General features: G+C 54.5%; 7 protein-coding genes across 7 annotated transcripts; 4 read left to right on the top strand and 3 right to left on the bottom strand.

Annotated features, from left to right (window-relative positions):
- Window positions 1-147: 147 nt before the first annotated feature.
- QBC33DRAFT_578878 (formamidase) lies at window positions 148-4,446 on the top strand (the record flags this gene model as incomplete). Its single annotated transcript, XM_060431099.1, has 13 exons — window positions 148-262; window positions 343-449; window positions 509-681; window positions 731-1,478; window positions 2,501-2,566; window positions 2,618-2,622; window positions 2,691-2,756; window positions 2,815-3,045; window positions 3,120-3,425; window positions 3,563-3,651; window positions 3,724-3,966; window positions 4,036-4,161; window positions 4,265-4,446. 13 exons carry the CDS (start codon window positions 148-150, stop codon window positions 4,444-4,446), a joined length of 2,457 nt encoding a protein of 818 aa, XP_060282750.1.
- Window positions 4,447-5,210: 764 nt separating this feature from the next.
- On the bottom strand, window positions 5,211-5,480 carry QBC33DRAFT_559851 (ribosome assembly protein 3; the record flags this gene model as incomplete). Its single annotated transcript, XM_060430005.1, has 1 exon — window positions 5,211-5,480. The coding sequence occupies one exon, from the start codon at window positions 5,478-5,480 to the stop codon at window positions 5,211-5,213; it is 270 nt and encodes an 89-aa protein (XP_060282749.1).
- A 670-nt stretch (window positions 5,481-6,150) lies between these two features.
- Window positions 6,151-6,799, top strand: QBC33DRAFT_103600 (uncharacterized protein). Its single transcript, XM_060421863.1, has 2 exons — window positions 6,151-6,343; window positions 6,414-6,799. Exons 1-2 carry the CDS (start codon window positions 6,188-6,190, stop codon window positions 6,486-6,488), a joined length of 231 nt encoding a protein of 76 aa, XP_060282748.1. The 5' UTR covers window positions 6,151-6,187; the 3' UTR covers window positions 6,489-6,799.
- Window positions 6,800-10,311: 3,512 nt separating this feature from the next.
- On the top strand, window positions 10,312-12,885 carry QBC33DRAFT_588693 (response regulator; the record flags this gene model as incomplete). Its single annotated transcript, XM_060431554.1, has 6 exons — window positions 10,312-10,371; window positions 10,440-10,456; window positions 10,539-10,842; window positions 10,904-11,788; window positions 11,853-12,048; window positions 12,104-12,885. The coding sequence occupies 6 exons, from the start codon at window positions 10,312-10,314 to the stop codon at window positions 12,640-12,642; spliced, it is 2,001 nt and encodes a 666-aa protein (XP_060282747.1). The 3' UTR covers window positions 12,643-12,885.
- Window positions 12,886-15,648: 2,763 nt separating this feature from the next.
- On the bottom strand, window positions 15,649-18,224 carry QBC33DRAFT_559848 (uncharacterized protein; the record flags this gene model as incomplete). The annotated part of the gene is made up of 6 exons (XM_060430004.1): window positions 15,649-16,005; window positions 16,096-16,692; window positions 16,750-17,214; window positions 17,267-17,816; window positions 17,869-18,008; window positions 18,072-18,224. 6 exons carry the CDS (start codon window positions 18,222-18,224, stop codon window positions 15,649-15,651), a joined length of 2,262 nt encoding a protein of 753 aa, XP_060282746.1.
- A 330-nt stretch (window positions 18,225-18,554) lies between these two features.
- On the bottom strand, window positions 18,555-20,685 carry QBC33DRAFT_103119 (uncharacterized protein). The gene is made up of 4 exons (XM_060421862.1): window positions 20,125-20,685; window positions 18,902-20,073; window positions 18,785-18,824; window positions 18,555-18,727 (listed from the first exon to the last, which is right to left on the bottom strand). Exons 1-3 carry the CDS (start codon window positions 20,314-20,316, stop codon window positions 18,791-18,793), a joined length of 1,398 nt encoding a protein of 465 aa, XP_060282745.1. The 5' UTR covers window positions 20,317-20,685; the 3' UTR covers window positions 18,555-18,727; window positions 18,785-18,790.
- A 1-nt stretch (window position 20,686) lies between these two features.
- On the top strand, window positions 20,687-22,058 carry QBC33DRAFT_102931 (AMMECR1-like protein). Its single transcript, XM_060421861.1, has one exon. The coding sequence runs from the start codon at window positions 21,056-21,058 to the stop codon at window positions 21,896-21,898; it is 843 nt and encodes a 280-aa protein (XP_060282744.1). The 5' UTR covers window positions 20,687-21,055; the 3' UTR covers window positions 21,899-22,058.
- Window positions 22,059-22,121: the final 63 nt, after the last annotated feature.

The raw sequence follows: 22,121 nt of genomic DNA, 5'->3' as shown, positions 1-22,121 counted from the left end.
TGGCACAGTACCTGTGGCCGGTGGGCACGTGCGGGATGAGTAATCCTGACATCATTGCCTCCAGCGAACGGCTTCTCAACCAACATCGGCAACAGTGCTGATCAGCAGTGACCTGCAATCTGCACGCTAGTTTCCCCGGCTGTGAAGATGTCGTCAAGCCAGAAGCCGCATATCGATAAAGAACGGCTCAAGGAGAAGTTCGATATCTCCAACTTCGATATCAATGCCGTGTTGCGAGGTTTCCAGCTTACTATAGTTGGGGGTGAGTGACTGACCCTGTATCTCTAAATATGCCACCCACCCGCCCCGGTGAGCCGCCATGCCACTAACTATCTCTTGCAGCCCACAGAGCTCTACAGAACCCTACCATCTTTACCTCGAAGCACTACAGGCAAGCTGCTAGTGCTGTGGCGGCTGGCATTGCCATCCGGCTTGCCATTGCTATTCCGGTTCATTTCCAACCCACCCCACTTGCCTCGTGCTGTGCTCGTCTCTGACAGGGTTCCAGATTATTGGCATCAGGGTCTTCCTATGGATGCTCTCCTTCGTAGTCGACCTTGAGGCTGTCACTTGGGATGACACGCTAGTGGACGGACTTGCCTTTGTTGGCGAATATGTCCTGCAGGTTCCGCTTTTCCTCATGAGCCTGATGCGCTATGTTACGCCAACTCTGGACAACTTGTACGTTGGTCGGATGCTGCGAGTCAGAATTGTTACTGAAACCATGCAGATTCATGGACTCATTGCAGTGGGTCGATATGACATATGTCCAGAAGCACAAGGACGAGGATCCAGACAAGCTCAGGGACATGTACTACCCGAATCTCCGGCAGTACTCGGTCAAGGACGGCAGCACGCACACATCAAGCACAGCCCAGGCAGTTTCCTTGTTCCTGTACCGCTTCTTGCGCAAGGGCCTGATCTCACTCGCGGTATTCGGTGCTTCATACCTGCCCTACGTTGGCCGCTTCGTCCTTCCAGCCGCATCTTTTTATACCTTCAACAGAGCGGTGGGGCTTGGGCCAGCTTCGCTCATCTTTGGCGTTGGTGTCTGCCTACCACGGAGGTATCTAGTCATCTTCCTGCAGTCATACTTCGCCTCTCGGAGCCTTATGAGGGAGTTGCTCGAGCCATACTTTGCGCGAATCCACTTCACCAAGCAGGAAAAGCGAAAATGGTTCCACGACCGAGAGGGCATTTTATTCGGTTTTGGCATAGGCTTTTATATCCTGCTCCGCGTTCCGCTGCTTGGCGTCTTGATATACGGCATTGCTGAGGCTTCGGCTGCCTATTTGATCACCAAGATTACCGACCCGCCGCCACCGCCTTCCCGAAGTGCGGGTTTTGCTACACGGCAGCAGGTGTGGACAAACAAACATGAGTTCTTGAACCTGTCGCTTGCAGATCTGGATGCTCTCCTGGATAAGCCCCCTCCGTACGAAGCTGCTGATCCGAGCCAGTCTTCACCTGCCAAAGCCGTACATGGCAAACTCTGGGAATGATTCCGTCCGACGCTGCGTTTTACAGGAGCGTTTCCGACCGGAGTCTATTGGCCCCCGAGTGGAACATTGGGGAATAGATTCGTTGGACCACATATCAGTCGCAGCGCATCATCGGGTGAAGATGTGAAGATGCACCCAATAAGAACCTCTCAGACCCATGAGTCACTGATCCCAAGTGCACCTTGGAGGAACCTGGAGAAGGGGCCTGGAAAATAGACCTTAGATCTCTGTCTTGCGACTGTATCGATACAGATACCGTACTTATTTAGGTACTGAAGAGTCCAACATCCATGGGCGTTCACAGCATATATAATAACCCGCGGTGCTGGTGTAGAGATACGTTCTCGGTGCGTATTGAATTGGATTAGAGGAGCAGATGTAGGTTTAACAAGAGAGCAGTCATGAGAGAGATCCACCGATTCCTCCCTGTGTATCCTATCTCACGACAGACAGTGATAACACAACTGCCGCAATCAATGCCTATATTCCTTGGCTTGTCAATCACCACGACCTCCCCCAATGACCGACATGCAACCACCACCATGTGAACAACCCCATTCGCAGAGGGGCACTGATCCAAACGCCCAAGCGGAGGTGATATGACGAATTCCTTACGTACAGGGGTTTTTGGCGTTACGTCGATCTGGGCTTGGTGGTGCTTGGCTTATCACTCTTATCGACGCCATTTGTCCAAGGTGAAGGCCAAGTGCGGGGGACCGTTGATGACCTGCTATTCTCGGGTTCGTATTGATAATTGTTCTCCTGATAGACTGATAGACCTCTGTATGCATCGTTCTAAAGTCGTCGGGCCGTCATCATGCGGGGTAGACTTCGTAGGGAAAGGAGATATATAAGTATGTGACTGCGTCGTTCGCACTGGAGAAAAGGATTCTAGTGATGTGAGATAGGTATACAACCAACCCTTCATTGACTTTCCACCTCCCCCTTTTAAGCAAGTTGCAGCTTCTCCTCGTAAACTCTTAACAGAAATGGGCAAGACGGGGATCCGCACGGCAGCAAAGGTATCCTTCGACAAACCAGCTGCAGACCAGCCGATCCTTCATGTAGGGCACCCATGACCTCCTGATCTTATCCCGACTGACGCCCGATCACAGAACAGGTGGCATCCTGACAGTATGCCAGACCTCACCGACTCTCTAACTGTTGGCGACTTCATGTGCTCATCAGATTCGCAGTTCCTTTCGCTGGCACCATCAAGGATGGCGAGACCGTGAAGATCGAGTGTCTTGACTGGTACGAAGACCCCCTACCCCTTGATTTTAAAGTGTTCCAGCCCCTGACGACATGCCAGGACCGGTGGCCAGATTGGCAACAATGACTCGGCCGACGATATGCGGAACATCGACCTGACCAAGGTCCACTACCTAACCGGCCCCTTCGAGATCGAGGGGGCTCAACCGGGAGATCTGCTGCTCGCCGAGATCATGGACGTCCAACCTTTCCAGGACCGACCATGGGGTTTCACCGGCATCTTCGACCGGAGCAATGGCGGAGGTTTCCTGGATGAGATCTACCCATCCGCGTAAGTCCTCAACCGCACGCACCATCTAGCCATCTTGACCCCCAACTGACCCATCCCCCTTTTCCTCCACCTAGAGCCAAGGCCATCTGGGATTTTGAGGGCATCTTCTGCACCTCTCGGCACATCCCGAACGTCAAGTTCGCGGGGCTCATCCACCCGGGCATCATCGGCTGCGCCCCGTCGGCCGAGGTCCTGGCCACCTGGAACAGGCGCGAGGGAGAGCTGATCGACGCCAACAGGCTGGCCGACCGCGAGGTCGCCCTCCCGCCACAGCCGATCAACGTCCACGCCGGAAGCGCCGAGAAGGGGGTCGCCGAGAAGGTCGGCAGGGAGGGCGCGAGGACCATCCCCGGCCGGCCTGAGCATGGCGGGAATTGCGAGTGAGTGTTTTTTTTTTTTTTTTTGGGCCAAAAGACGACCCGGGAAGGGGGGCCACTTCTTTGATGATGGCTCGGGAACCTTCGGAGGAGAGACTGGATGTGCGTGTCTCGAGCAGGACTGACGTAGGCCTCAACAGTATCAAAAATCTCAGCAGAGGTAGCAAGGTCTACCTCCCCGTGCATGTTCCCGGAGCAAAGTTCAGTGTTGGAGACTTTCATTTCTCGCGTAAGCTGGCAATCCCCCCCTTCCTGTTGTGGTCTCAGTTGGCCCGCATTAACCGCAATGGACACCAAACAGAGGGCGACGGCGAGATTTCCTTCTGCGGCGCCATCGAGATGGCCGGCGTCATCACCATCAACTTCAAGGTTATCAAGAACGGGATGGCGGACCTAGGGCTGAAGTCCCCGATCTACATACCGGGCCCCGTCGAGCCGCAGTTCGGCCCCGGCCGCCACATCTACTTCGAGGGCTTCAGCGTCGACGAGCACGGCAAACAGCACTACATGGATGTCACCGTCGCATATCGGCAGACCAGTCTTCGTAAGTTCCCCTCCCCTCCCCATCGGTCCCGATGGGTGCCGGAAGTCTGACAAACGTGCTCCATGCCAGGATGCATCGAATATCTCCGCAGGTTCGGCTACAGCGACTACCAGTCCTACCTCCTCATGTCGTGTGCGCCCATCCAGGGCCACGTAGCCGGTATCGTCGACATCCCGAATGCCTGCACCACCATCGGTAAGTGAAGGCTGTCGGTCTGACTGGCTGGCTGGGCATGGATCAGCCTGCCTTCTTTGCGGGTCCGGATTTTTCAATGTGGGCTACGCTAATCCCGGGTCAGGCCTGCCGATGGACATATTCGACTTCGATATCTCGCCGTCGGCGATCCCGGCGAAGAAGGCGGATAGGGGAACTTGTGCGTTCGAGACCGGGGTCAAGGAGGGCAAGGTCACGGCGGGTGGTAAGAATAGCGAGCACAGCTTTGGAGGAGGCATGACGTACAAGGAAGGCGTTGGGAAGTAGGTCAAGGACGTTATCATGGGAAAGTGCTGAAGGTCCAGCCAGGTCTTTTTCAGACGGCCGATTTGGAATATTTCTAGTACCAGGTAGCCAACACGATTGTTCTTCCCGAGTCCTGACTTGTACGCCTGTGTCGACGGATATTAATTGCCAACACGCACCGCCCTCTCCTCGATGTAACAGAAAAGGGGATAAGGGGTCCCGGAACCCAAAGGAGGTGAACGAGAGCCGATGGTTAGAGGCAGACAGCCAGAAGCTTGAGAACTGAATTCAGGCGCCGACCGAAATGGCCTCCTCTATTACCGTCTTGACCAGCCCCTGCCCCAAGACCCTTCAGCTGTGCTGTTCCTCACTGTCGAGGCCTCGCACCATTTGCTAATCTAACCTCATCAACATCCATTGCCCCATCGTCATAGCATCGGCGTATGAAAGGGGGCACTTACTGGCCGAGGTGAGGTTCTCTGATTGATCTCAACAATCGACAGGCAGACAGGCCCTTATCTTGGGAGCGCGCGGCAATTGCAAGGATAACTCGACCCATTCCATCACCCAGGACAAATCCGAACAAAAGCCAGAAGCCCCATACATCTCCTCGACGGTGAGGAGAACCGGCTCACTGGAGCCATATCCCAGTTGCGCCTTTCCCGGTCTTTCCCACCCGCCCTCGCGCAAAACGAAATCCAAATGGCGAGAGTCCGTCCATCTAAACAGCCTTGGTCAAACTCATGGGACCAATCGCAACTCCCAAATCGTACATCCCCGAGTCTTCAGGGAGACTTCTTTCCCCCGGCCGATGCTGCTTCCGCCGGCCCCGTGGCAAAGATCCTCTTCTGGTCCTCTTCCGAGAACATGGTCGTCCCTTGCTGCAACGCGTGGATGAGCATGGCAATTGCATCATTGTTGAAGTCCTTGGCGTTCCGGACTTGGTCAAGGTCCTCTGAGAATTCCTTGGTTGCTCTCTGGAGGTAGTAGGACCTGAACTCTGAGGATACATCTGCTTGGGCGGTGTTGCCCGGGGTGGATTGGTCGGCGGCCATGGTGAGAAAGGGAGCTTGGTTTTATGGAACCAGCGCGGAACCGCAGACGGTATGAGTATGATGTGCTGGAAGCCGAGGGAAGTATGGCGTTTGGAGTATTAAGGTTGATTTAATTCTGTCGATGTCGGTAAGATTTCCTGACTTTTTTTCATGTTCATTTTTTTTACTGCCTGCCAAGCTAAGACGAGACATGTGAAGAAGTAACCAGACCCGGATATTGCCACCCGGTTCCAGCTGGCATTACATCACCCCGATTCCATTCTCATCACCTCGAAGCTTCACGTGTCTCTGCTCAACTTCAGCAATTGGCCAGTCCAAACTCGATAACAACGCCTCCTATACGGTCAAATCGCCGACTATGGCCGGGAATTATTGCCACGAGGCCATTTGGAAACCATGAGTGCTGCATCTCGGAAATCAGAATTATCCAGGCACATCACTCACACCAAAGATACAATTAGAGGACATCATACTGTGATCTGCCCTGAATCACGTTTGCCCCCAGATTCAAGATCTACATCAGCCTCGTCGCGGTCACGTCGTGTCTGCTATCATGACGTCAGCCCTGGTAATGATCTCTCTCGCACCCAAAGGAAGGCTACGTCCGGACATCCACTGTCTGGCCATATCCCCTTAATAGCTTGCCCAAATTTGATGTAAACCATTCCATTCCTCAGCCATCAGAGGACCCAAAAAAGAGAGCAAATATGCCCAGCAACATCAAGGACAAAAACTCGGAGCCCATCAACGAGGGCGACCATGTCTGGACCAAGATCCGCGGGGGAAGACACGAAGGGGATGTGCAGAAGATTGTGACGACGGAGGCAGAAGCGAAGAAGGAAGGCGTCAAACACCCGCCCAAGGTGAGCGAGGGCCGCGCCCGAGACAAGAGCATCGCCGGGGCTGTAATGCTAAACTGCTTTTCTGTGACAGGTTCTCTTCACGGATCAGCACGGTCATAACGTCGCGCATAATCCGGGCACGCTCCAGCATAAGGACAAGGAGTGAGGCAGTAGAGTTGGTCCTGGGCTGGGAAAGACGGTTCGATGTGAAGCTCGTGGGAACTTCGTGTTTGTAATCATGAGGGTAACGAATAGTGCACCGGTGTGCTCTGTCCTACACCCTTGGAAGATGGGTCATGAAAGGAGAGAGGAGGTTTAGCTACAACTACGAGCAATGCTGCTACTTCTACTTCTCCGAGATGAAGACGGGACTAACGATCACGCCGCAATACTTATGAGAAGGATAATGAGCAATTGCGAAATGTGTCACCCCAAGCCTATCTACCTGCTTGTGCTGGAGGCTACCTACCTCTCCATTTGGCGGATACTGTGTCAAACCTTTCAACCCAATCCATTCATTCGCAGGCCGTCAGCTTGTGGCGGCTTGGTTTACCTGGTCAATTCGGTAGGCAACTGCCGCGCCTGTCCGCGTGCCAACGCGGTTGTTCCAGAGCCCCGGTCAGTCCCGTCCAACAGGAGCTACTACCACAGTATGCAGTAGAGTTGCATCTCGGTTGAATAGCCGTGATAGACAGACATGACGCCAGATAAGTTACGGAGCTAGAATCAACAGGCTAGCCGTGGTTGGAAGTTCTCGCGAGGTGCTTGTGGGTATTGGCATCGACTTGTCCGCGGATATGAAATGAAGCATGGAGGCAAGTATAAAAAGGATTCTTCGATTCCCCTCGTACTACCTCCAATACCAAGCTTCCAACTGAGATGTCTCAAGTTCGAGCCGGAGAGACAGGCTGTCGAAGCTCCTCGCCAGCAGAGTGGAGAAGCAAAAGGGCGTTTGTGTCCCGGAGGGTCCGCTTCCGGGCCAGCACCCGGTCTCGTCATCGGGACCCTTTATTCGGGACTTCCAGAGGACCAGACGCGCAGTTTCTTCACGTGGCAGGTGCATGTGTACGGGGGTAAGAAGTTGAGAGTGCGAGGGTACTGCCGCCGGCCATTTACCCCTGATGCCGACTAAGCTCTGCAGAAGAGTACAAGGCGTACTGGAGAGCGAGTGGTCAAGAAAGGGATCATGCGTAGATAAACCGACACATTCCCTCTTGGAGATCAAAACTTGGTAAGGAAGCAGCGTCCGAACCCGCTTGGTGTCTTTGTCGGCGTTATGGGAAAGCAATACATGTCAGCTTGGCGTGCTTCTCCTTGCATTTGGAAGGGAGACATTAGGGGCATCCTGCATTGGAGGCATGCAGACTTGAAGCTAAAGTAGTCAGACATGTGAATAGGAGGAGGCATGCGCAGCCGAGACCTGGTCTACTGGTAGAACCGTCTTAAATCTAAGGTTGAGGCGTAGAGCCGGACGGTGTCTAGACCCAGGAACGAGCGTTGGAGACAGCCGAACATAAGCCTAGCACGTGGCCTACCTAACTACCTTAGGTAGGTAGACATGCGTGGCATGGGAGCCTTTGTGCCGCTACTCGTTGGATATTCTCCTGAGCGTATCAGCGGAGGGACTTTCATACTGCCCAATGTATGTAGGTATCTACTTATACCTATCTAAGGTATGTATGGAGTCGCGGATCCGCTCGCCAGCAACCGAACCCTATCCCGGAGGTCGGTGCGGCCCGGGATCGACGATCGGGCAGCTTTTGCAGCGGTTCCCATCTCTGCTTCTTCTCTCTCCTGTCCCTTCCACTTCTCTCCTTGAACCAATCTCCGTCCAAATTTTTGTTGCACAGCAGATGACTTGGCAGTTGGCATACATACCCCACCGCTCCTTGGCAAATCACACACAAAATCAATATTGGGGAAGACGATGATGTTAGTCATATAAAAAAGCAAATGTCTCTCCCTTTCCTATCACTTCTGAAGGAACCTGGAGAATGGTGTGCAGTGAGATAAGATGCGTCTTACGTCCGTACATATTTTGGCGTGATTCGGTAGGGCCGACGCTCGGAACGGCAACCCGGCGAAGATCCGTGAGAGAGGCGAGGATGATGAAAATTTTCAATTCCAAGCATGCTCCAAGAGTTCGCAAAAACTGCCGATCATGAACTAATTATGTGCTTGGAACAAATTTAGACGAGCACGAGAAGACACTTGGCACGTCTTGTTGTTGTACGGCGTGATAATAGGTAGCAAGACTGGAAGCTCTGCACGTGGAGGTACTTGGGATATCGTACTGTGCTGTGCTTCTGCCGGAACTCGGCACGCTCTGCCCTGGCTGATTTCAACAATACCATAAAATTCTCCAGGTGCGTCCGCCGTATTGGTACGTAGTGTTTTCTGCAGGAGAGGCTTTGTTGACCGTCTCGTCAACACCAAAGTATATGCTGCACAGAATCGGGGTGATATTACCCCCCAGATGGTGCGAGACAAGCGAGGATAGGCAAACTTTGATTTCCAGGGTATCCGCCTCCCTCAGCCGGAGGCTGAGGGAGGCTGAACTTGCGGAGGCCTGAAGAGGTAAGAGCTGAAGCCATGCTGCAAGAGGAAGCTTTGACCCCATGCTATCGCGGCATTGGGACGCGGTCTCGACCCCTTTGGACTCTCGATAAAAATGTAAGCTGTAGGGGTCCCAAAACAATGTCGTTCACGCCGAGTCCCGCAATGAGGACTAAGCCTTCTCGAACTTCTCGTTACCGACTGGTCGGGATTGAAGCTGCAACCGCATCGCCACCCGTCTCGACACCCCGTCTCGATTCTCCAGCCTCTGGTGAAGCCACATGATTCCATGGCAATTGAAATGTGAACCCCTTCCCGGACGTGCCTGCGACTTCGGGTTAGCCAATCCCGTACTTTCCAATAGTCCAGCTGCGTATCTTCCCCTGCTCTCAACCAATACTTCTCGATTTCCCCGTCGAGGCAAAGAACGAGGTCCCATCTCGACCTCATTCCTCATCGAGGGGTAGCATCACAGCAGAGGCATCCCGATTAGTGACGGCTGTAACACACTGAGTCCGTACAGTACCTGTTGGTACGGAAACACAACCCCGCAGATGGCAGACAGACACGGTGTGGAGATGTCGCGATTCTTGAAATACACAGGCTCGTCCTAAAGAAATTGGCCACTTCTTCTCGTCGCATCGATGATGCGTGAACATGACGGCACAGTGCGGAGTTACATGCAAACCGGGAACCGGCAACCCCCCCCTTGTAAGTTGTCGAGGGTCAACCATTGTTCCCCATCAAGGCATCTGGGTGGGACCTTGTGGTAGTTCCTCTCCACCTCAAAGCGCTGGACGCGGCCAGTGAAAGCTCTTCCCAATCCGTATTCTCACACATGAGCGATTCCACTGGACCAGCTTTCTCTCGCTGGCCCGGGTTCAGCCTTCAGGAGGAATATTCACACCCTACATTTAATCTAACCATACCTTTAGTTATACGCTAGAAGGCGCCAACTCGCTCCCCGCCTTTGCGTGCTTCTCCCGGCCACTGAACAGCTCCATCAAAGTGCAATCCGTCCCTGACCGCCCTTCACAGTCAACAAAAACTCAATTCGTGGGTTTCAAAAAGGAGATTCGTGATCAGTCGAGGGGCGTCTTATCGCGCAGGAACATTCCCGCAGATGCAGTGACCGCCGACGCTTCTGCCGCGGAATCCTCACCTTGTTAATTACCGCCGTCGCCACCCACCTCGCTTTTTATTACTTGCTCGCGCTCCCGCCTGGCCCAGGAAGACTCTCACCCCAAGAGGGAGAAGGGACAGCCTTGCCGAGTCAGGGTCGGAAGACCTCGAGCAGAGCGACATCAATCCAGCCCCTGACTGCCATTGAAATACCCAACAATTCTTTTGTTTCTTTGAACGCGATCCTTATGGTTCTGGTTTACCGACCGATACCCACCCAACAACCTCAGACACACAGAATCGCCGAAACAATGCCGCCAGAAGCAGAATTGGCCGCGGCGCCAGCTGGAGGTAGCACCTCCAGTGACTTTGTAAGTTGGATATTGCGCGATTCGTTGGAGTCTCAATGGACTCGGGCATTACGCTAACAGGTAGACAGGTGCGCAAACTCTACAAGTGAGAGCCCCTCGTTCGATACGCGACTGCCTGCCTACCTACCTACCCAACCCATCGACTTACTGACCGAAAATTCGAATAGAATGCTCGAAGATCCTGCATACAGCTCGGTGGTGCGGTGGAGCAATGAAGGAGACAGCTTTGTGGTTCTCGAAGTACGTTACAGGGTCCCCCCCGTCCTCCTCATAAACAGTCGCCAGTCGCTGGCGGGCAAGATGATTCGAGTCCAACCTGACTGGTTCCAGAACGAGAAGTTTACCAAGAGCATCCTACCAAAACACTTCAAACACAGCAACTTCGCTAGCTTCGTGCGACAATTGAACAAGTATGACTTCCACAAAGTGAGGCATAATGACGACAACGGCGAGGCGCCATACGGCAAAGATGTACGCTACCTTGGAACATGCACCGCAAGAGCTGGGCAGGATGGCTAATCGCGCAATTCAGGCCTGGGAATTTCGACACCCCGAGTTTCGGGCTGATAGGAAGGACAACCTAGACAACATCCGGAGGAAAGCGCCAGCTCCGCGAAAGCCACAGCAAGCCGAAGAACCATTCCCAGCCACGCAGCAAATAGCTCTCCTCAATGACCAACTCGTGGCGACCCAGCATCAGGTCCAGGCGTTGCAGGAGCAGTACTACGAATTGACCAGCACCAACAAGGTGTTGGTAGGCGAGGTTGTAGGCTTGCAGAAGATGGTCAAGGCGCAGAGTCAAGTTGCCAACGAGCTAATTAACCACCTCAGCAATGTTGACGACAGGAGACGTAGCAGTCGGCACTCGGCGCATTCGAGCCACTCGAGCCACTCTGGCCCCGGGTTTCACTCCAACAACATGGGCGTGTTACCCGACGGTGCTGATGAACCTGCCGCCGAGTTGCGACGAGCGCGCGAGATCCTAAACGGCGTTTCACCCGACTCGCAGGCGGACAGGAAGCTAGAAAGGCTAACTGTGGGCCACCACCAGACCGGATCGCCGCCCGACTCGGCATCGTCCTCCGCAATGTTCAGCCAAGCTACTGCAGCGCCTCAGATGCCGTTGATGCAAGATCCCCTCAACGACATGAGGCACATGGTGTATCCCGTGGGCCAGACAGCCGGTATCGACCCATTCCACTCAGACCACATCCAGAACATCCCGTACAGTCGTCCTCTCAGTAATCCGAATGCTCTTGCCGAGGCCCCACCACAGATCACCCCGCCGCCAAAAGATCCCGGGGGATCATTATGGGGCTCGAGAAAGCCGAGGATCCTGCTGGTCGAGGACGACAAAACCTGCGCGAGGATCGGTTCCAAATTCTTGTCGCACGTCGACTGCAACGTCGAGGTCGCTGTGAGTACGCCTGTATATTGCAAACATGCGCGGAATGAGAACGTCGAGCTGACACCTGCCAAAGCGGGATGGTTCGGAGGCTGTGAACAAGGTTAATGCTGAACCCGATCGTTACGACCTCATCTTCATGGACATCATCATGCCCATGTTTGACGGTGTCTCGGCAACGGCGTGTATCCGGCTGGTAGCGCCTCGTGTGCCAATCGTGGCCATGACGTCGAATATTCGACAAGAAGACATCGCGACCTACTTCCACTGGGGTAAGTCATCACCGGTCACCCGAGCAACCGTCTATTGATATCTAACCGCATCCAGGCATGAACGATGTTCTGGCAAAGCCATTCACCAAGGACGGGATGGTTCGCATTTTGAGAAAACACCTACCCTACCTCCTCAAGAACCCCCCACCCCCAGGCTCAACAGCGGACGACATGCCTCCGGGTGTGGGGCAACAAGGGTCAGGTCCTCCTCCATACCCGAACTCGGCCGGCGGGATGTCCATGACACAATTGGCAGGTCCAGCGGCCATGTCAAGCGCGGGTGGACAAATAAAATTTGAAGGCACGCCTATCCAATCGCCGGCAACGACCTCCTCTTGGCACTCTCCTAGCCAGATGGCGCACGCGTCGCCCACCCTCGAGAATGGCGGGTATATGAACGCGGTAGGGAGTGGTTCGGGGATGATGATCACGCCGGGGGGGACGCAGAGACCTCAATATGCAACCCAGGTGATGGCGCAAGTCGGGACACCGACCTTGGGCCGCATGCCCGAGGGCCTCGCGGGAATGGCCGACGACAGACCGGAGAAGCGGCAGCGGCTATACGGCCCACCTCAGGGAGGATACCCGCAATGATCATCTTGGGAGCGGAAACAGGCTCTCTAGCTCCGAATCGCGCCGCCGGGGTTGGCATGTCATTTCGCTGGCCTTTTTCTGAGGATTGCGCTTTTCCGATGCTCCGCTTCTGTATATTCACATCTTAGGGCTGGCCGGAACCCATTTGTCCTGCCTTGCACCTTGTCCATACCATTTGGCGGAAACAGGCGAGGGGGACGGTATTTGGCTGGCTATGGTTATTTGGCGTTGGTCCCCTCATCAAAGGACATGTTATGAACGGCGGTCGTGGTCGTCCACCCTTCAGGACCGGTATATACCGTGGGAGATCTCGAACGGCACACTGAAATTATGGAAAACAGGAGGAGGTGGGGGTAATGGAATCTTTCAAGAGGGGCGCTCGCCTTGATATATGAACAGAGCTATTAAACGACTTTGAACCATACCATTTAGACTCGGGGGATGAAAGCCAATGGTTTGTCAGCCTTAGGACAGTATTTTTTGCCCAGCCCGGCGATGCACCGTGGCCAAACCATATAATAAAAGTTAATGGGATATCGACCGAGACTTGCATTAGGTGACGTGAAAAGGGGACCCATGGACCGTGGGTGGTTAACAATTCCAGGGGTAAGCGGATACAGTTTGTCCTTGTGGCCGGCCACCACTGGCATTAAGCAATTCGGCCAGGCAGCCCTCGAGGCCTTCAAACAGAGAAATGGTTCCGAGAACGGTAGAAAGGGAGTCAGGATAAGCGGTTGGAGGTAGACAAAGGACCATGGAAGTTGCGAACGTGAGAAAGAAAAGGACGGACAGAATATCGATCTGATCCGAAATAGCAAAAATTGGGGGGGGGGGGGGGGGAAGCAAAAGCGAAACTCGGCGGAGCGGTCACGACAGTTCTTATTTAATGCAACGGCTCTGCACCCCAAGACCCAGACCGGCCCGAAGGGCGCTCCACAACCAATCCCGCCCTCGTACACGCCCGCGATCCTGCAGGCCTGGAAGGGCTGGTCCGCTCTAGGCCCCCGGAAGCTTCGGGGGAAGAAGGGGGGTCCCTGGCCCTGGGGGCGTGGGGGATTTTCTGGGGGACGAGAGCCATTGGGGCAGGGGAGCCACGAGTCCGCTTTCGCTGGGGGAAGGAAAGGAGCGGGGGGGGGGACTTGCAGGCCCCGAAGGAACGGGACGGGAAGGTTACACCGCCTGTGGTCAAGACAAGGCTTGTCTTGGAGTCAAGTGGTCAGCCGTCGAGAGCTCAGCTGTGATTCCTGAGGCGGACCTGCTGTACGCAATGGGCGACCTGGACGAGGCGAACCGGTTGCACTGGGGATTCTTACACTACCCAGGCTGCAGGCGGGCAGGTGAGGTCCATATGGACAGGCAGGTTGCCAAGCGAAAGGTATGGAAGGTAGGTACCTAGGTAGGCTGTGACGCCGTCCAGGTACCTTCCCGTACTCGGCCGATCGTTGGTCGGGGTTGAATCCACCTGCCCTGGACGGTGAAGCCTGGAACGGGGGCTATTGCGTTCTGGACCCTTGTGGCTGGTCCCGGGGTCCCCAAGTGGCGTGTTGCCGAGGCTTTGTGGGTACGCCCATGTACGCCCACCTTTATGTGTACCCAAGTACCTACCTAGTGAGCTTCGTGCCTGGCCCTAGGCCGCTGGAGCTGATTGATCATTTTTGGCGGGTAGGCAGGCATGGTGACGAACTGGCGGGCTCTCGAATAGCGATGAATTCTGTGCAAAACAGGGCAGTTCCAGAGGCTCAACAACCTCCACCAGATGAGTGAGTGACTTACTAGTGGGCGGGCGGTGCAGTTGCGTCTCCCAACAGTATCCGTAAACAGCCTCCATATAAAAAGGCTACAGCAATTTATACTCTAGGAGAGACGAAGAAATGACAGCTTAAGGTTCAATTGCTGAGGAGACCTTGGGGAGGTACCTACACATATAATTCTCATGAGAGATCAGATCAGGGGAGAGCATGCATGTGAGGTTCTACCGATGTTCTAGGCCCTGTCCATCCCGCGATCGACCAGCTTGGCGACAGGCCTCCATGTCCCACTTTTCTTAACAATTCTTGACCGCAGCCTCAGCAACCATCGAAGACCAATTAAATAGCAAGCGAAAGGGGTAAAATAGGGGCAATCCAAATATAATGCGTATGCAACCAACAACGTCTTAGAAAAGCCCCTCTAACAGTCGAATATCTAGCATTATAGAGAATAAAATAGTTAAGCAAATACTGGCATGGAAATATTTAGGAGGTCGAAAAGGAGAGATAAAAAAAAAGAATTTAAAGATAGAAAAAGGATAAAAAAAAATGGAGTGGTGGTCAGGATCGAATGCCTGCCTTCAGACGAGACCCAGAGGTGGCTGTCGTAGGTGCGGCGGTCAGCATCACATCCGATATCATTACACCAACTCCCCTGTTGTTATTGTATATGTCACTTAATTTTCTTTATCAACCCTTGTCCAAGGCCAACTGACGAGGAGCGTTCGTTCCCCGTGACCCGATCTCAGGTGAATATTCCTCCGTTCTGATGGTGACTCACTGTTTACCACCAGATGGACGTGGGAGAAAGCCAAGCAACATAACAGCAAAGTGAACAAATCGTGAGATTCTCAGCGTCATAGATCCCCGGTAGCTCCCACATTTGGCAAACCTGGGTTTGTCTCCACGGGACACAGTCATCAAAATGAGAGCCGAGCACCTAGGTTGGCCTAGGTGTTGAACACGAGTAAATTCAGGTGGACGGCCACGTATATGCCATTTCCCCCTATATTCACACCCATTTGATATTCAGCACAGCTGCACTAACATAGAAGTTCCGAATCAGCCGCGTCATAAAACGGAAGGTTTTGGGTAAGTACCTGCAAAACCAACAAGGCCCATCCGTCAGTCATAGAAGATTCCCCTCCTCCTCCTCCTCCCCGACGCGACGACTGCCCTCTCCGGAGCCAAGTACCCCTCAAAGGTGTGCGTTCTATCCCCGACAACGACCGGGCGGCGGGGACGGCGCCCAGAACCCTCATCCCCAACGAGACCGGAACGACGGCAGCTCGGGGATAGCAGGAGGCCGCCGGCGTCCAGCGGGGCGCTGCCGCCCGATGCCATCCTCGTCCCCGCGGCGGCGGAGCCCGAGCCAGGCCAGGACGTTCCGCAGCTCGCCCATCCACCACAGGCCGAAAACGATGACGACAACGGTGACGGGCACGGCGGTGGCCCAGTAGACCCACTGGTTGAGGTCCGTGTCCCGGATGTCGGCCGTGTTCATGCCGAAGATGCCCGCCACCGCCGACACGGGGAGGAAGACGATGGTCACGATGGTGAAGGCGTAGATGGCCATCTCCTGCCGGTCCTTGGTCACGTCGGCCTTGTTCCTGTTCTGCGCGCGTTTGTTCCCGTCAGCTCCAAGGCGTCGGTGCTCCCTCCCGCCTGGGAAAACATGGGGCTGTCCATGGTGGGTATTACTTACATCCCGCTCAAGACCCCTGGCGTAATATTCAAACTCGCCAAACTCGTCGGCTCGCCGCTGGAGGAGCTTTATGCATTCCGTGGCGAGCATGTCGCGGAACCCGCCCCAGTACGTCGGGCTCAGTTTGTAGAACTCCTGCGGGTTCAGCACCGAGTCGTTGAGCGTCCAATTGTCGTCGTAGTGGCGATCATTGGGGGCAGTAGTGCGGTACGTGGCGTCTTCGACATGATAAACCCTGCTTCTATCGCTAGGCCGTCTGTAATATTCTATTTGCTCGGGCCTGTGGACAACGCTCTTGGGGGCGCCTTTGTCCATGGCACTGTATCCCGGGCTCGGGTCGTAATAGCTCTGTGGCCGGCTCGGTTCGCGCGACTTGTGCCCTTGATACGAGCGGCTTGTGCCTCGATCCACTACCTGCGTGCCGAAAATGTCTGCCTGAGTGCTAGAGGATGTAGGCTTGGGTGGGGTCGGGTAGAGAACACTACAGATGTCGACCTGGTAGTCCAAAATCTTCCTAATCACGGAGATCTCTTCCTTGAGAAGATTGATACGTTGCTGTGTATACCGGTCTGATGGTTTTGTCGTGATATTGGAGTTCTGGAAAGCACGTTAAATAAATGATCCATGGTGGAGCGGCAGGTTGCGTGTGCTTACAAGAGCCTTCAAATATTCGGAATATGTCTCACATATATCGGGAAGCTTGCCGGTCATGTCTTTGAACAAATTGAGGCATGCCATCGAGACAATATCCATGGGTAGCAGTGCAGCTTGGTCGAGGAGTGAGTAGCTGGGTAGCCTCTCGACGACCTGCCTCATGCCAGTCTTGATGAGGTTTTCCGCGTTGTCAGTATGGATAATCCAGACATCGATCTCCAGCGTGCTGTAGATCAGACCCATGAGAAGATGCAGCCATGCTTTGATGAACTCGTCTGGAATCTTGACACTGGCCCTATCCTCGGCTCGTGCGTGTGCGAACAGCTTCTCGAAGGACTGTATCGGCTGCGTCAATTTCCTCAAGCACCTCCTAATCCCGGGAGCATTGTGCAGTATCGCGTCCGATTTCCTCAGCCTGGACGATTCACGGCGACCAAAGCCACGTTCAGGTTTGGCCGAAGACATCTGCGCGAGGGTCAGTGGCTCTGCCCTGTTTCGCTGGCCGATTTCCACTCACTTCAAGCAGGTCCCGGATAGCGCCCCAATACTTCCCAACTGTCGGTCCCTCGTACACGGTAGGTAGAAAGAAGCGAAAGACTATATTTGCAGCGTTAAAGATATCTATCCGCTCCTCGTAGTCTTGTTGCTTCTGAGGTCGATTCTTAGCATTCCCTACTAGACTTGCCTGTTGCTCTAGATACTCGAAGCTCGAGAGCCTGGTCACTTCACCACAGTCCCGATAGGCCTTCTTATCAGAGAAGCTTGTCTTGTGCTTCAGGTAGTCGTCTACCTCTTGTATATGGCTGGTGAGGGCATCCCGATCAATGGTTGAGCTGAAATTTCCAGAGAAGAGTTGAACATCCTGAAGCCAAGTGAAGACGTGAAATGTATCGTTGGACGAGCCGGGGAGAGTTCCGGACTCTGGGTGCAGAACTGTTTTGGGGACTTCCTTCCCCGTATTAGGCAGCTTGAGGCCACCCGTCGGCTCTTCTCCATCTTCGCTCGGGCGATCAGCGTCCTTTTCGCCGGATTTGAGTATCCCCCGTGGCGGGGGCTTAGGAGGGTCGCTATTCCTTCGTTAGTAGGATTATCTCCATTCTGTCTGGACCATCTCCATACGTAATCTTGAGTGACAGCGTGATTTTGGCGTGTCTCGCGAGGTTGAACTTTGTTGGCCATTCCTTCTCCGTGACAGGTCGATCATGGTGGAAGAATTGCAGAGTCTGAGGCCAGAAGTCATGAAAATGGCCGAGAAAGTCCTTCGCTATTGTATTAGCAACAGTGATTTGCTGTTCCATGGTTGGATACGTAGCATGACGTACAAACCAAGTCTGACACTCGCTGAGCGGGAAAGACCACAGCACGGCCTCGCTGAATGATACGAATATCCTTCCAGAGCCACCGGGTCCTGCCGAGTCCGACAACTGGTCTGGCAATATCTTGATCAGGTCTCCTCGGAGAGCGGCCTCATCCATGTTTCCGCATGTGAAGAGGAGGGCTGTTGGAGGAAAGAATGTGTCAGTGAATCTGTTTTTGGCCATTTATTCACAATCACTCACAGTCATCAAGGACAATGCACCACAGTTGAGAAATATGGAAGCAAAATTTAGGCGGTACGGTTCCCATCTGACAGACAACCTGCCTCAATGTCTTGCTTTTGAGAATTGCCAGAAAACTGGGCTTGCCAGAGTGTCTGGTTGGGATACGTCGCCGGATTGTTCGTGGACTGGAGCCCAGAGTATTCCTCGAGGGAGAAGTAAGGAATGCAGAGCCAAGTGATGAACCGGTTCCTTAGAGTCTGCGACTGTTGGTTATTGTCAGGCGGAAGAGGCGACTGCACAGGTTTCGGTTGCATATATTTGACATGCGATCCATCAGCAGTCTGCTTGGTTTTGGAGCCTCTCTTCACTTCAGAAAGGAGCTTCGCAATGACATTACGCTCCGTATCGTGGAGATCAGGATGGCGAGCCACTTCATCCTATCGACAATTTAGCTCATCGAAGATTCAGCCGGGGGGAGACCCACCTCGACTCACCGAAAGCTAGTCAAAGTCCAGGATAGTCTGCTTCAAATGCCTGCCAAGGATTTGGGTATTAGCTTGGATGGCGATGTGATTGAGGGAGAGAGAGAGTCTGTGATCTGTGACACGTACATCCACCGAAAAAGCGGCTGCCGTTCTTTCTTTGGGTCATGAACGATAGTCAGCTTAGCAGAGTGAGATCCGTCCAGGAATGCATCTCCCGTGTACTGAGACTGGTATATCTGAAAGGTCTGGGTCGCCCTCGGAACCTGCGAAGTCTCGTTCTTTGGCGGTAATTCTTTCGATCCCATTGGCGGTGCTTCGCTATCAGACCCATTTTCCGACTTGGAACCAGCATGAGACGATGATCTCGACGGCGTAAATTCGTAGACTTTGTGAGCAATGAAATCCTCGTATTCGCCCACCTCGACGCTAGAGAGACTTGGACTTCGGATCCTTGACCTGCTGCGTGATGAGCGCCCAAGGTGTATGTCGATCGGGCTGTAAGAGTCGGAAGAGTAGCAAGAGTCACCCGCCGGTTTCCATGTGGAGTCATTTGTGACAGCCGGATCTATACGCGGTTCTCGGCTTCGGTCCTGGGACCTCTGAAGATAATGTCTCATTTCCAAGTCGATTGAGTCTTCTCTCGCCGTGGGCTGGAAGCGGGATCTACCAGGCGATCTGGATTGTGAACGGGAACGGGACCGGGAACGGGACCGAGAACGGGACCGAGACGGTCGCCTTGGGGGCTCGAATACCCCCCCAATCCTTCGGCCAACATGCTTTGAAGGTCTGTCCTCATCTTGGTTACCTTCAACCGCAGAGTCACGTACAGGTGCACCGGCACCAGAGCCGGCACCGGCAGCGGGAGGAGACGGAGACGGAGACGGAGACCTCTCCGACATCTGCTCAGGCGAGGAGGTGGTCGGAAAGTGTGGCGGAGGCCTCGGGGTTTCACGGTAGAGGTAGCTCGGCGGCCTGTCACGGGCCTCCCCATCCCAATAGTCCACGGGTCCGCTTCCTGACTCGCGGGTGCTCCGTCGCCGCGGCCTAAGACGTGGATTGTCGTATACATAAGGGCCGAATCTATAAGGGTCGTGGTATGCTGGTCGAGGGGCCGTACGGCCGTCGGGAGTGACGTAGTAACCACTGACACCAACAGGAGAAGGCTGGTAAACGTACTCATAGTGAGAGGGAGGATTACTCCTCGGATGAATGTAGATTGGGTCCCCTTCAGCAAATCTCGCCCGCGGAGGAGGGAAGGGAGGGTCAATGGAGCCGTGGCGAAGGATACCACGTCTCCGCTGCCGTCTTATGTTAGGGTTGTTGACCGTGTGGTGCGAATTAAGACTGACCGGAGCTTCAGGGTTGCCAAGTACTCTTTCGACCCGGCCGACTCTCTCGATAGTCGGGACTCTCGTGCGGATATGCCTCAGTCCTTCAGGAATTGGCTGGTCCTGATTGTCCCCGGATCTTGACCTTGGCCCAGCGCGCCGAGCCGGGGGGTAGAGAGGTTCGTCATCGTCATCGGAATACTGGCCGGTCATGTTTCTTGCGCTCCTACCTACGGGTAATTACCTCGGATATCTCACGAAATTCTACAATCTGGTCGCCGAGTCGAGATTCCATCCCGCGAGTATAGCTTTGGGAAAACAACTCATTTCGCGTCCCGGCGGATTTGCTTACTTTGTACAGCCAATAATCACAAGCAGATGCACATCACCATGGGTAATCTGCACGTACCCATGCTACTGCGCATTTCGCTGGCTCCCCAATGGAGCCATTACATACCTAGTAGACACACCATATCGACGGTGTCACCAGGGGTTGTGCTTCGGTACATTGTCTACGTTGTCGCCAAACTGCCTAGAAGAGGCAATATAGAGATGAATAACCAGCTCCGCTTCGAGTTGAAGACGGCAAGATGACTTTCGGCGTAAAAGGTGGGATTTCTTGGCGTACAAAATTGGGCAATAATAAGGCTGCACCAACATCCATGGCTTGGAAGCCGTGACAAACGCCACACCCGTCTGTTCCGTGCGAAACCGACCCCGCCTTACAGTCTCCCCAAGGTTCTATGTCAACCCCGCAACCGGATGTCCCGTATTCTTGCTGTTTCCAACCTTAAACCCTAAACCAACCAAGAAGTAAGTAAGGCAAGGAGGTCGTCGGGCTCGATCGTCTTCTCCCGAACGCCAATCCTCCTCGCTGCCGCCTCACTTCTTGGGTTTTGCTCTATTCCCTTTCCATCGATCTCTCCCCGATTATCCCCGCTGCACACTTGCAATGGCTACCGTTGAGCATTGTCTCTACTGCTTCGAGGCTCTAGCCTCGCACCTTGAGGACCGCAAATCCATGACCCTAACCGAAGTCCAAGAGTCTTGGGCGGAGTACCTCAAGGACACGGGTGACAAAGCCAAGAAGCTCGCCAAGCGCCTACCCGCCCTCCAACGCCTCGCTACCGATGACTCCTCTTCTTCCTCCTCCTCCTCCTCCGCCGCCTCGAGCGGTACCTGCTCGCCCTCCACCTCCAGCACTCTTTCGCTCGCACAGTCCGGCTCTGGCGCCGACACCCCGGCAACCTCGATCTCGTCGCTGTCGGTGTCGCCGGCGGCCCTCTCGGAGCACCCGCTCTTCGTCACCTGGAACACGGTCTCCTCGCGGCACGGGAACTCGCTCCGGGGCTGTATCGGCACCTTTGAGCCGCAGGAGCTGGAGGAGGGCCTGTCGTCGTACGCGCTGACGTCGGCGCTGCACGACATGCGCTTCAACCCCGTGTCGGCGCGCGAGCTGCCCTCGCTCGAGGTCGCCGTCACGCTCCTGACCGACTTTGAGGACGCGGCCGACGCCATGGACTGGGAGCTCGGCACGCACGGCCTGCGGCTGAGCTTCCACTACCACGGCAAGAGGTACGGGTCGACATACCTGCCGGACGTGGCGAGCGAGCAGGGCTGGACCAAGGAGGAGACACTGGTGAGCCTGATGAGGAAGGCTGGGTGGATGGGGAAGCGGGACAGCTGGAAAGACGTTGACCTGAAGGTGGTCAGGTATCAGGGGAAGAAGGAGAATGTCGAGTACGCCGAGTACAAGGCGTGGAGGGACTGGGTGAAGAAGCAAGGGGTGGAATAATAGAGACGGGGAAGTGGGAATCGAATAGACGGATGGGAACCCGGCGTATCGAGTAGCAGGGAGGGCAGGAATCCTTTTGGCGGCGTCCATGGTTGGGGAACCTCGTCTGACAGCGACAACCTGCTGTGCTAGGTCTTGATTTTAGGCCAGGGAATCATTTTTGAAATCTACAGAGCTGGACACCTTAATGGAGTCCAATACTTGAAATCAGTGAAAGCGCACT

This window comes from Phialemonium atrogriseum, assembly GCF_030411735.1.
Source record: "Phialemonium atrogriseum strain 8032-3 unplaced genomic scaffold QBC33scaffold_15, whole genome shotgun sequence".
Taxonomy (NCBI): domain Eukaryota; kingdom Fungi; phylum Ascomycota; class Sordariomycetes; order Cephalothecales; family Cephalothecaceae; genus Phialemonium; species Phialemonium atrogriseum.
The sequence above is the reverse complement of the archived record's forward strand: the minus strand, read 5'-3'. Positions and strand labels throughout refer to the sequence as shown.

What these genes read in the sequence shown, in the direction of transcription:
- QBC33DRAFT_103119 (XM_060421862.1), bottom strand. Translation starts at nt 20,316, where the DNA reads ATGACCGGCCAGTATTCCGATGACGATGACGAACCTCTCTACCCCCCG. An exon ending in TTGGCAACCCTGAAGCTCCG is followed by an intron (nt 20,074 to 20,124) that starts GTCAGTCTTAAT and finishes ATAAGACGGCAG; the next exon opens with CGGAGACGTGGTATCCTTCG. An exon ending in CAGCCGCTTTTTCGGTGGAT is followed by an intron (nt 18,825 to 18,901) that starts GTACGTGTCACA and finishes AATCCTTGGCAG; the next exon opens with GCATTTGAAGCAGACTATCC.
- QBC33DRAFT_102931 (XM_060421861.1), top strand. Translation starts at nt 21,056, where the DNA reads ATGGCTACCGTTGAGCATTGTCTCTACTGCTTCGAGGCTCTAGCCTCG.
- QBC33DRAFT_103600 (XM_060421863.1), top strand. Translation starts at nt 6,188, where the DNA reads ATGCCCAGCAACATCAAGGACAAAAACTCGGAGCCCATCAACGAGGGC. An exon ending in GCGTCAAACACCCGCCCAAG is followed by an intron (nt 6,344 to 6,413) that starts GTGAGCGAGGGC and finishes TTTCTGTGACAG; the next exon opens with GTTCTCTTCACGGATCAGCA.